Here is a 13,256-nt window from a genome sequence, read left to right on the forward strand (position 1 = left end):
GTATAATAGTGAAGGTTAGAGAAGGAAAGCAAACAACAAGCTTGTAAGTATTTCAAGTGCAGTGGAAGAGACCTGTACATCGTATTTTATCTACCAGTTTTCTTTTTCAGATTAGAAACCAACAAGTTTGAGGGCAAATATGCCCCATTTTTCACACAAACATTTGTACAAGAAGGGGAAACATATATTAAATAATGAGATCTTAAAATGGTTAGGAAAATTTTGAGAAGATATCATTTTGACTTAAAGTCAGTTGTCATACAAAGGATAGGTTTAACGCAATCAGGGACATGGGGCTCAGTGGTATTCACTTCTCCATTGTTGGTAATACACATTTTTTTTTCTTTCTCTGATTGATCAAAAGTCATTACGGCCACTTACCGGATCAGTAGGCACTACAACATTTTACAGAGATGCAAGAATTCATTTAGTTTGTCACGTCATCTTCAAAATATTCAACAACCTTGAGATAGACCTTATGTCCAATATAAGTAAAATATACTATAAATAGTGCGAAGCTTGGATAGATTCAGTAAAACTTATATAAAGGCATAGAGCTGGTAAAGGGAAGAGTCTGAATTCAATTCAGACCTGTTGGTTGGGCTCTAAGAGTAATAAAACAGGGGCAGGCCCTTATGATGTCTAAAGTCCCTTCCAGTTCTAACATTTTGTAATTTCTAAAGAAACAAAGAAATTTTCTCCCTGCACTTCTTTCTCATCTTGAATTATTAATCCCATGATCAGCTAGGAGACAAATCAGAATCTTCTCGACATCTCTCCTCTTCTCCCAATGTGCACATGTGGACTAAAGCTTTATGCACAGGAACTCAAAAGTACAATGTTTCCTTGGAGTAGTAAGAAATGCCATTTCCATTTTATTGCCTAAAGCTCTGCTATAGAGAGGAGGATGGCTAAAAACAAAAGACCAGGACAAATAAATATCTTAGAGATGCTTAGGAAATGGGTGTTCTATTAGGTCACATACTTGTTGGAAAAGTAGATATTTATTTTGATTCTGTATAATACTGAATTCACTCTTGCCGTGAATTTATTCCAACAGTTATAATCTGACCTCTATGTTTAACTCTGGAATTAACAAGGCATGTCAGTCAGATGAACATTTGGCACATGACATGGCGTGCATTACTTAGTTATGGAAAGCATACGTAATAGTGACCATTTGTCTAGTGGGATACGTCACAAGATTTCATTGTGGGAATGAATTCATCACACAGATGAAGAAAAAGTTCTCAGAAAGTCCAGTGACTTGTCTAAGTTTGGACTGCTAGTAAGGGGCAGAGTCAGCACCTAGAACATTCTCTGAGAGTTCATGAATATAACACTGTCTTTGGGGTGATGCATTATTACCTCTCAGAAAGGCAATTGCAGAATACTAAACACTTTTTATTCTCTTTATTTCCCTAGACAGTCCTAAAGACTCATGATTGGGGTCATAAATCCCTGGCTCTCAGACCACCACGTGTATCACACCAAGTGAAAATGCCAAGGTGGAGCTGGACAACAGTGACAAGAGCAAATTGTAAGGAAGTTGGAAAGTCTACGGTAGCACAGGGGAAAGAACAGGGACCTAAGAAATGGAGAGCAGTGGAGACCCATCCCATCCGCAATACTGGGTGGTGAACTTCATGGGTGACTTAGCTGGGATGCCCTACTCTTGCCCCAACAGATAAAGTCCTCTGGCTCTACCCTTGAAGGCTGACTGGCCTTACATCCAGGAGCTCCCTTGCCCTCTAGCTTTTAGTTGGTTCTGCAAATGAGAGCCCCTGACAGAGATGGGAAGGATGGAAGTAAAGTCAGGCATTACCCTTGTCTGTCTCCCTGTGAGGTCCCCAAAGGTCACGGCTCCTCTCTAGGGCTCCTGCTTTCTATGACTCTCCCTCTCTGGGCACCAGCCTTGTGGTCCTCCTCTCCCTGCCCACATCTGTGGTATCAGTACACGTTATACCAGCTCAAATGCTGCTGGAACCCTAACACAGTCTGCAGGATTCCTCCCAGCTGTCCCTCTGCTTGTGATTATGTTGTCAACTACTGCACTTGGTTTCCTTGTTCTTCTTTCTTTAAAGTAAGGATTCTTGGGTTCTTCACATGAAGTTCAGGTGGTGCACAAATTACTAACACAAGAAAATGTTTTGAATTCACTCCATTTTCTTAAAAGCATGACTATTGTCCACAATCACAAGAGAGACACCAAAAGTAAGTAAAATAAGGACACAGCTTTATTTCTCTACAAGGCAGTAAGTACACTGTCATCTCCAAGTTCAGTGACAGACATCTGGCACCAAATATTCTTAAGGCAGCCACTGGCTTTCATCCCTAGTTTCCTGACTCCAGTTGCAAACACAGGGTCTGTACGGCAGTTCCGAGCCCATATGCTCAGAAACCATAGGGGACGCCGATGAAACACATAACCCCTGAATTAAAGAACAGTGAGGGCAAACTCAGAACAAAACACAGGACATCAACAACACAGATCTCCCAAAAAAAAGAAGTGCAATGCATGCTCTTAGAAACCATCAATAACCAAAAAAAAAAAACAAAACCAAAACAAAACAAAACAAAAAAACCCCAAATCAGTAACAACAACAAATGCAAAATCTCCCAAACAAGTTTTCCAATGTATTACAATGGGGGGTGGGGGGGGGGAGGTACGTATATATATATATATTTTACATATATATATATATAAAATAAAAAAGTTTGAAATACTAGTGCATAGTCAATTACCTAACACCAAGTTTCTTTCCATCCAAAGCTCTACTGCCCCTCTGATACTAGCAGCATGTCTACAGGCTAAAACCATAGCAGCAAAACACATTTTTTCATTTGGCATTTACAAAATTAAATTACTGAATAAAAATATAATTTTTTATAAAACTATTTCATACAGTAATAATTTTTAAAGCAAGCTAACAAAAAAAAACTCATAAAATGGTTTAGTACAATAAATGTACCTCCAATGTTATTAACCATAAATGAGCATTTACAATCTTGATTAAAGATCCCATGGTATTAAGCCAACATTTACAGTAATGCATTGTGTTTAGTGATTGAGAAAAGTGATATATTGGAATACCTTTTTTTGTGTGTGTGTGTAAAATTTCAAAAACCTCATCACAGGAAAAAAATACTGTTCCGTTGGTCCTCTAAAAAACAGATAAATCACTTTACGTTTTATTAAAAAAATCTGCATTAAGATATTAAACTGACTACAATTCATTACCTAAAAATTAGGTAAGACTGTTATTTACTTATTTATTTTTTAAAAATCCTTTTTGTGGGGTGAAATCCCAGAAGATTTCATCCACCTAAATGCACTTGGTGCTGCTCTCAACTGTTGTACCACAACAAAAATAGGCTCTTCTCCCATTCATGAAAAGTCTCATGTAAAGGAATGACATATCCCAAGTCAACTTGAAGTGTTCTGAAAACCATAATGCTTGTCTAGAAACGTCTCACATGACCAGAGTCCGGGTTGAGAAGGCGTTCACATACTTCCGAGCCTGACCAGAAGCCGTCACCTGATCTTCCGTCTTTCCACAGGAGGCAGCTTCCCAGGCGCCACCACAAGGCTAATGGGGGGAAAGAGGCCAATGGCGAGGTTAGACAGGAGACCCATACTTCAGCCCCAGAGGCTTCCCAGTCCCAGCAAGGCCAGCTGATGGAATTCTGACCCTCAGACAGCAAGAGGAGATACCAGAGAGCCTTTGTCAGATAAAATCTGACTTACGGGACTCAGGCGTTCTGAAGGGATATTAATGATCAGAAATCACTTATTGCTAAGAGAGAGGAAACCCCACTTCAGACAAGATCATAAGCTACAGTTGCATCTTGGCCCTTGAGCGCCTTTTGTTGATTAGGGTGATTTTTGCAAAGTTGGAGACAGGAATGGGCCTAATCCTCCCAGATACCTAAGACGTCTCTCTGGGTGTTTACTTGTTACGTAAACTGGTGAGGGCTTCAGTTCTCTAAGAGAAAAAGCTCCCACAGGTCCTGGAACAGACTCCCTACTAAACATAGTATGTATTTTATATTATCAGTGAAATATCAATTAATTTAGAAATCTCTGTTCACCAGGTAAGACACGCTGAAAGATCTACTAGGCAGCATCAACATCCGGGTCTGGTGTTCAACACATCACAGTCATGATCTCATTGACACAGCACAAGCACCCTGATGGGGAGGTTCTTTCTCTCTTCAAACTGGCAGGAAATGGAGACTCAGAGAGTGGACATAACCTGCTCAAAGCCGCTCCAAGGGTGAGGAGCAGAGTGGCTTTGGGCCCAGGTTTGTTTCCTGCACAGTCTGAGACCCTGCCTTCTCTCCATATTGCTTCCAACTGAAATATGTACTGTTTTGCTCTACTTTGTTCCTGAAAGGATTTATGATGCTCACAAAATAAATATAAGATAACAGGGATTAAACAGTAGCCAAGGCAGGGTCATGGGGAAATATCTAAAAAATAAATAACATGACAATGGGGTGATATTTGTACATAAAACGTTTGTCATGAAATACAGTGTGCCAGCTAGCTGTCAGCCTCAAGCTTGTGCCTGAGCTCTCTAGCCATCACCGCAAAGGGGGACACAGAAACACAAGCAGATTTGGGGTCTGTGAGCTCAAAACTAAACCGGTGGTTTAGTAAAAGCCCAACTCTTCCCGCTACGGACACCCAAGAGGGATTTTTCCATGGGACAAAAGAAGAAGCCAAAAAAGGCCTCTGCTTTTTAGAGCCTCCAAGGTCCTGTAGAGGACAAAGTGAATGCATGGGAACCAGGTGGGGTGAGAAGAGGCAGCGTGGGAGGTTCGTGGGACCGTGCCCAGGTGAAGGGGGGATGGTGCACTGAGACACTGCCAGGGAAAGGACAAGATGGGCAGGAGAGAAAAAAGGAAGGCACCCTGGGTAGAGAAATAGTTCGAAAGAAGCAGGAAGCTGCAGTTTGTACACTGCTTACCGGAGAGACTGCGAGAGAGGAAGATCAGGCAGATTTGGTGACAACATTCAGCAAGTGTCACCATGTGCCAAGCGTTTTCCCTCTTTCATCTCATGCACGTCATCCTCACACAGGTTGCCAGAGGCACAGGGGCGGATCAGTGCCCCTGTTTTGCAGACCGGCCAACGGTATAGGAAGAAAGAATGTAGGCAACATCCTCAAGGTTAACCAGCTAAGAAGTAGTGAAGCCGGGCTGAGTCCAGGCCCTTGGGAGTGTAGGATGCCCCTGCCATTAGCATCCTTAACAGTGGAAAATTGTGGGCTCTGCCCAGTGAGGTCTTGGATTGCAGGAAGAAGTGTTTAGATGGTGGGTTAGGGGGCAGAGTGAAGGTGAAAATCATCAGGCTTTGTAGCAAAGAGGAATCATTCTGAATGAACGTGCCATTTGTACGGTGATGGGGTTTCCTAGCCTAGTGGCTGGAACAAAGTGTCAGTGACAGAAGGCTTACGGTGCCATGTTTCTAACTTGGGAGTTTGCACAGGACACAGAGCTGGTTTCCTGGCTTCTGCCCCACCTGCCACGCAGTCTCACCACAATGTGAAGGGCATCGTCCAAGTTTACACACGTTTGCTCCGAAGGCTCAGAAGCTCAGCACCTAACCTGAAATACTACATAGCAAAATGGATTATCATAATATTTTCCTGGAGCTGTGTATCACAAGGATGACAGGTGTTTGTTTGGGGCTGACTTCTGCCTTGGGTCACATTTAATCTTTTCCTAAACAAAATCACCAGAATAGTTACAGTATTTCTTTGAATTAGTTCTGAATAAATGATGGTTCTCCAGGTTCAAACAAGCGGATTAAATACACATGTTTCTCTGGTGTATATCTGTCCATACAAAGTCCATATTTCAATTAAGTCGGTTGTTTACATGTTGTTGCTAAATTGTTCAGTGCCATGCTGAAACACCAAAATGAGGCATGAAGCCCAATTAAGAAAATAAAAGTTGATGTTACTGTTTCAGTGACTGAGTTAGCATCTGTTGTCACTGTGGTGGTGTGACCTGTCACTACTCCAGAATGAAGAGGGAAATATGGCGGACGTCTGGTCTGCATGAAGAACTGCGCAATGCTCAGAATCAAGGACATGGATCTTAAAAACAAGTGAGTGAAGAGGCTGCAGAAGGAAATACCTTCATATGCCAATATCTTCTATGTAAATCCCAAATCATGTATGACACACACAAAACCCCAAAATACCTATTTTGAGAGAATCCATACAAACAGATGGAGGGGAAGGGGGAATGAAGGTGAGGTTGGAGAGAAAAGTGAGAAACAGGGACAAATGTTTCTATCTTTCTCCGGTGAAGAATTTTTCTACTTCATATTACTCAGCCATTAAAAAAAAAAGAAAAATCTTGCCATTTCAAACGATGTGATGGCACAGGAGGGTATTATACTAAGCAAAATAAGTCAATCAGAGAAAGATAATTATCATAAGATCTCACTCCTAGGTGGAATTTAAGAAACAAAATAGAGGATCATATGGGAAGAGAGGAAAAAATAAAAGATGAAAGCAGAGAGGGAAACAAACCCTAAGAATCTCTTAATCATAGGAAATAAACTGAGGGTTGCTGGAGGGCGGGGGTCTGTGGGAGATGGGGTAACTGGGTGATGAACATTAAAGAGGACACGTGATGGGTAGTATATAAGACTGAATAATCATTGACATCTACCTCTGAAACTAATAATCCATTATATGTTAATTAATTGAATTTAAATTTAAAAAAAATTTTTTAAAGAATTTTTCTTAGCTGTGCGTCAATAAATATAGACTCAATTTTTCTAAACATGTAAATTATGTATCTTAAAATATTAAATGAAAACAATCTCCTGCTTGTTTTTTACCATGTCTCTTGGTAAAAGTTAGGTTCTGACCCTTGGTCATACAGTACTTAAGTTAATTCAGGGTTCCCAGAATCTGTTCAGGAGAACTGAATACTGAGTATTATCAGTTTCATATATTCTTAACTTGAAATTCGACTGTGTTCTTATTGGATCTCCTACATTGGCTCACCACTTTATCCATGTTTGGCTCTTTCTCCAGGATTAGATATTTAAAACAAGATCAATATGAAAAAGGTACCCTATATTTTTAATTAGTGTTTTAAGGAAACTTTTCAAATAGTCAGCTTTTCCTAAGTCAAAACAGAATTTTCCAAGAAACAAATCGAATTCCAGAAAATGGAGCATCTCAAGGGCATCTAAGCCCTGTAGCTCAAAGCCCAGGGAGAGCAAGACAGTTGGAACACATGACTCTCCTGGTGCAGACAAACACCAGGACCCAGTAGCCACTGTGTGTAGAAAAGCCAGTGGGCACCATGAGCGGGCATCTCCTTTTCTGCGGGTGTGAGTACTTCTTACAACAATGAATGAAAAAACTGGTTAGAGCAGACACAGACCGCCAGGGTGAGAGTTACGGAAGAGCAGAGGGACCGGTACTCAGGTAAGAGAAGAGGTGTTCGGGTCCAACAGCTGAAATGACGATGGCCTCCTCTTTTGCTTCCTTCTCTCTCCTTACATCTTCCTTCCCTCTCCCTACCTTGAAGCCCTGTGGCCCTGGGCCAAATTTTCAAGCAAACAGAAGAGTTTTGACAAAGGGGGATTAAATGTCTTCAGGCTGGAAGAATATTTTTTACTACTGTCACATATACCCTTGTGCCTCCTTTATTCCGTCTTGAATTTTAGCTTCCTTTACACTAAAGGATTGATTAGAATTACGGATTTCTGCACATGAATTCTCGTGTTAATGCAGACCTGTCACTCAAATGCTAATTCATTTCAACATTAATAATCCTACTACACATCCTCCTCCTCCTGCCTGAGAGTCACCTTGTTTATCCTGTGATGGGCCTTTAATTGTCCTTGGGGCAGAAGTGAACTGTAAACAGACTGTCAAAACTTTAACTGGGATATCCTGCTAAGGCACTTGAAATAAATACTTGGCTTCTTTGTGGAAAACAGAAGAAATAAAATGAGACAAGCCCATGTCCACAGGTGGTTTTCTGTCAGAATTAGATTGTCTTCTTGTTTTCCTTTAGAGTACAGGTTTTTTCATCACGCTGAACATTATTATATTCACACTGCAACTTCACACAATAGCTGATGTTCAAAAATCTTGGCAAGCTACGTGCTTTCCAATTCAGAGCCCTAATAAAAAATTTGCATCAGTCATTAAAAAATGATTTTGTAAAACCAAAGCAGCTCATGAGACAGTACTGTTTTTTCTTTCGTTCTGTTTTTAAATAATAAACAGGTGTCCTAACGAGTAAGAACAAGAATTATCCGATTATTCTATTTAACCCATCTGAAGAAAAGACTTGCTCTGGACTAAAAGTCTAAAAGTCAAAAATTCCTTCCCCAAAGGGCATCATTTAAAGATGTATCAATTATAAGACATAATGTAAAAATCTTGAAAACTGTTGAATCTTGAAAGTCAGGGATGGACCAGAGATGAAATGTCACTAAGGTAAGGTCAGTGGTCAACTTCTCCCACGCATGAACGCCTCCCAATGTCTGCACAAAACTGTGAAATGACCCCAACTTCAGGGTTTTTAACTTCTCATAGAAAAAGCCTTAAAAGTTAGGGAATTAAAGGTCCAGGCAGTGATTGGAAGTTGCCCCATCCACCTGCGCCTCCACTGCCCACCCAAACCCAAGTTAACTGTTGCTAATGTGACTATAATTTTCCCCAGTTTGGAGTTTTTCCTACATGTCTCAGGGGTGTCACTTCATCTTACATGTTTATAGACTTCGTAAACATTTATAGGCTAGGGTGTCACATATTAGTTCAGACTATTAAGATTAAGACAAGTGCCAAATTGCTCCAAAGCAATTCTATCTTTGCTGGCCCAAGAAAGAGTTAGCATCTTAGTATTTACTAAGGTGAACAAAAATAGACAAACAAAAAAATCCATGTCTTGTACTGTCTGGGGCAGGGCATTCTGAATTTGAGCTTGATATCCTTTCCCCTCCTTATTCAGCCTTTTCTAGTTCAACCCAAAAGCTGTATATGGCCAACTGGCTTAATTTAAAACATATATAGAAAGGAGGTCACCGAAGTACTACTAACGACTATGTGAATACTTGCTGGGGCAAGTGGAAAAAAGTGACCCAAGGGAGAACCAAATGAGTACAGAGGTATCCAAAGGAGCAGGTCAACAACACCACAGTACATTAAGAAATACCCAGAAAGACCTATGTCGTGTGTAGACAGATTGTTTTCTCTGTCTGTTGACATGCCAACACAAGAAGCAGAAAAATAGAGAAAACCAGTTAATCATTTGTTTCATCTCCATCATACCAAAGGTAGCTCTGACTACCTTTATTTCAGGAATCAGCTGAGTCAGCTCTCTCTTTGGGTGACCCACTGACACAGTTCTGCAAGAGTGGAACCGGGAATGAGAAAGAATGTGCTAGAGGAAATTGTACACCACAGGGCAAGAAGCCCTGGCCATAGGGGAGGCCTCCTTGCCCGTCTTTCTGACAGAGACTGTGGACAGCCTTTGCATAATAATAGATACCACCAATGTCCATGGGCAGTTGTGCTGCCATTTTGAAAGCAATGTCATGTCCATTTCATCGTCCTACCAACCTTGTATGATGAGTGGAGGACATACTATAGTCTTCAAGTTATAGACAAGAACATTTTGGTCTGAAGAGGTTAATGAATTAGGATCACATAATCAGAAAATGGTGGAGTCTAGACTAGACCCCAGGTTCCTGTTGTCTGCATGCTAGCTTATCATGCTCTTCAGCAATGCCGATCATACAAAAAGGATTTGCCCTGTTTTTTAAAAAAATTCATTAACAATTCGTATAAAGATAGGAGCAATCAAAAACACATGGAAATGAAAAGTTGAGTCTCATCTGCTTGCAATAATATTTTAAGATTCCTCAATGCTGTGCAAATGTGTTTAAATAATAATGGCCCGAGAAAGTCACTTAAATTCACTGTTTTACAAAAGTAAGGCCATGACAAGCCAAGTCAGGAAATTAAAATTTAAAGCTGTCATTCTGTGGTTAGAAAAAAAGCGGAAAGTGAGTGAGTAAAACAGCATATGAACACATCTTTTACACTTGGGTTTTAAATAGGAATAAAGGGAAATTATAATTTAAGAGAAAAATACAGAAGTTCAGAAGGCTTATAACTTAAGTACAGTTTCGGATCTGCCAATGAAAATGTCTACCTCAAGAAATGTTTATTAGCATAATATATTTATTTCAAAATGTAAAGCTAATTGAAAGCATTTTGAAGAAAACAGGTAGCTCTTTTCTCTTTGCTGAGGAGGGAGCTTTGCGTTCATGTGTGTGTCCCAATCTGCAAGCTTTCTAAGCCAAATTTTATTTCCCCAAATTAGATAGTTTTATAACTTTCTAGACTCCATCCTCTACCCCCATACAATGAGGGAAAAACATGGTACAATTGTCTAACATGAAGATCTCACATATTCTGGGCTACATGAAAGAGACACAAATATCAAAAATGTCTCAGAACATTTTTATTATGAGTCCCTGTTCACTAGTACAACGTAAAATTAAAGCACCTTTAAAAAGAAAAAAGAAATTCAACAATTATAAGATTGTGCAGCTGCCACAAATTCCTTTGGGGAAGAAGGCTGAGCATAAATAATTTTAAAAACAAATAGAACATTATTCGTACCTAATGGATAATATAGCCTCTATGCAAGCATTATAGTTTATGGATTGTAACTCGGAGTTCTGAGTTGTTAAAATGCATTGCTTCTCAGTGACAACCCACCTAACACATGGACATACTCAGCACCCTGATTTTGGTCTCTACACACCTTTTTCCACTGAAAGGATCAGCGCTCTTGGGGGAAATGGTTAATTACAGGAAAAGAGCAAGGAAATATGACTATTAAGTTATAGCAGTGTAAATTAAATGAAATCGAAAATTCTGTTCCTCAGTGGCACTAGCCACATTTCAAGTGCTATAGCCACATATGACTAGTGGTTATCATATTGGACAACAGCATATTGGGCATTTCCATCACTGCAGGAGTTCTATTGGACAACATTGGTCTAGAGATTATAAGAGATTTAAAAGACTTAACAACAAAATGCACTGTGTGAAACTGTTTCATTTCTGATTAGAAAAATGAAGAGTCTTTTTTGGATTAATGGGGGAAACTTAAATACAGCCTCAGAATTAGAATATTAAGGAATTATCATAAATAACAATGTGTGATGACAGTATTAGGTCATATATAAAAACATTTTTAGAGATATATCTGGAAGTACATAAATGAATAAATGTTGTATTGTCTGGAATTTTAACACATGATAAAAAATAGATGCAGTAAATATGGCAAAATGTTAATAATTGTTAAATCTAAATCAGAATATTTTCTATAATTTTATGTATGTTTGAAACTTGTCATAATAAAATGTTAAACTCACAGCTTCTTGCATTTCTAGTTTTAGAATATCAAATGTAACTTATACAAAATTATGTATAAGCATGTGCATTTCTATGTACATTAGAAGCTAGAACCATAAAGGTCCAGTATTTTGGCCTCAAAAATAGTAATTGCTCTGCCTAAAGTGTTATTGCCATAATTAAGCCAGGGATGATTAAAACTGAAATGAGAGAACACAGAATTACTATAGTCTTCAGTAAACTGTTCTTGTGTCTAAGTTATCTAGACTACAGGGTGGATAGACAATCAATTGCCCTATCTAAGTGACAGATATTTTACATTTTAGAAATATCAAAATTTTAAACTATTTTAGGAATCATATCTAGTTGTCTTAATTAAAAGCACTACGATAAAAACATCAAGACTATTTGGCTAAAATCCCATTTAATATTTGATTTATTATAAGTACAAAAGCTGTAGGTTATATAAAGTACTCTTAAGCTGAAAAGCCAGAGCATGTAAGAAATGCATTTGTTCAATAATGCTATTCCTGAGCAATCTGCCTAATTAAGTCAAATTGAATTATCAATGGAAATATATGATAAAGTATTATGTCCTAAACAAACAAAACTACCAAATTGCATAAGAACCTATGCAAATATTATTGAATTGGGACTCCATGAAATAGAAATAATATATGCTTAAATATTGAGATTCATTTGATGTATTTCCCAATACTTATCACAAAAGTTTAAAACATTTTAGAAATCGCCTATTTCTATGGTATCAGAAGCTAGGGCTCCAAGACACAAAACAATGGAAATTCTTGGTGTGTGCTATTCATTCATTTAATGAGTATTTCTTAAAATGAATTAGTTATCTATCACAGCAGGTTATTAAGATATATTTAAGCAATATGAATCAGTAAACCATATAGTGCAGATAGAAGCATTGACTCTAAAATTAACTTCTGGATCTCAATTATTTCATTTAGTGGAATTGACAAATACTGCCTTCACTACATGAATGGCTTAATCCCAATAGACAGATATTAGAATCTGTAGAGTGTCAAATACGACTCCTTTATATGGCAGAAAATATAGATTAATGAAACAGGGCTCTACTTAATTTTGAGTCTCAAAGATAACTAATATTTCCATTAAATAATATATAAATACATTAACAATAAAGTTCCATACTGAGCATTTTTTAAAAAATACAACAGCATGTAAGATTAAAAAATCTGACAACTTACTTTTTTATAATACTGACAACTTGCCAATTTTATTTAACATATATTTTATATCAGTTCCATGTTCAGCTCTAATGGTTTTGGCCAAACACTATTCAGTTAGGCCCAAGAGCTTTTAGGATTCAATTTTAGTAAAGCAACCTGGGGTTTTCAACTTACCCAATGATAGTTACTCACATCATGATAACTGTCCTCAAATATACTTACATGTTTGCTCTCTGAAATTCAGAATGCCTTTCTCTGTACTACTGTAAGTATAGGTTGAATCCCAGACTAGGTTATAAAATATATGTAAGATTTACTCTAGCTTGCTGTACTAAAAACAATGGTCAAATTCTAGGCTCTGAAAAACCTAGGGCCAAGTATTTTGGAAAGAAGATGAAAAGAAAAACAAAGAATGCATGGCCGTTCTGGAGCCAGGATCAGTCTAGGTCAAAGAGCTGACCTTCACCTTGACATTCTTCTAACCTGCTTTCTAGGCCCCCTTCGGCCTCAATGGAGTTTGTTCTCTTCTTCCTGTCCCAGTTCTTGGTGACACACAGGCCTGACTACCCAGGCCTGACTGACTCAGGAACACTCCAGAAGCCCCCAACACCCTGGCTTTCCC

The 13,256-nt window shown here is 38.7% G+C and overlaps 1 protein-coding gene across 2 annotated transcripts in view; it reads right to left on the reverse strand.

The window, feature by feature from the left end:
* Positions 1–2,228: 2,228 nt before the first annotated feature.
* The window catches only part of MYB (MYB proto-oncogene, transcription factor), a 34,272-nt gene continuing 23,244 nt past the window's right edge, over positions 2,229–13,256 (reverse strand). For both annotated transcript variants that reach the window (XM_046006840.1, XM_046006841.1), the window contains one exon: positions 2,229–3,590. In XM_046006840.1, coding sequence (XP_045862796.1) covers positions 3,474–3,590 — 117 coding nt within the window. In that variant the 3' untranslated portion in view covers positions 2,229–3,473. The remainder of the gene's footprint in view (positions 3,591–13,256) is intronic.

Source organism: Meles meles, chromosome 5 (genome assembly GCF_922984935.1).
Source record: "Meles meles chromosome 5, mMelMel3.1 paternal haplotype, whole genome shotgun sequence".
Lineage (NCBI taxonomy): Eukaryota > Metazoa > Chordata > Mammalia > Carnivora > Mustelidae > Meles > Meles meles.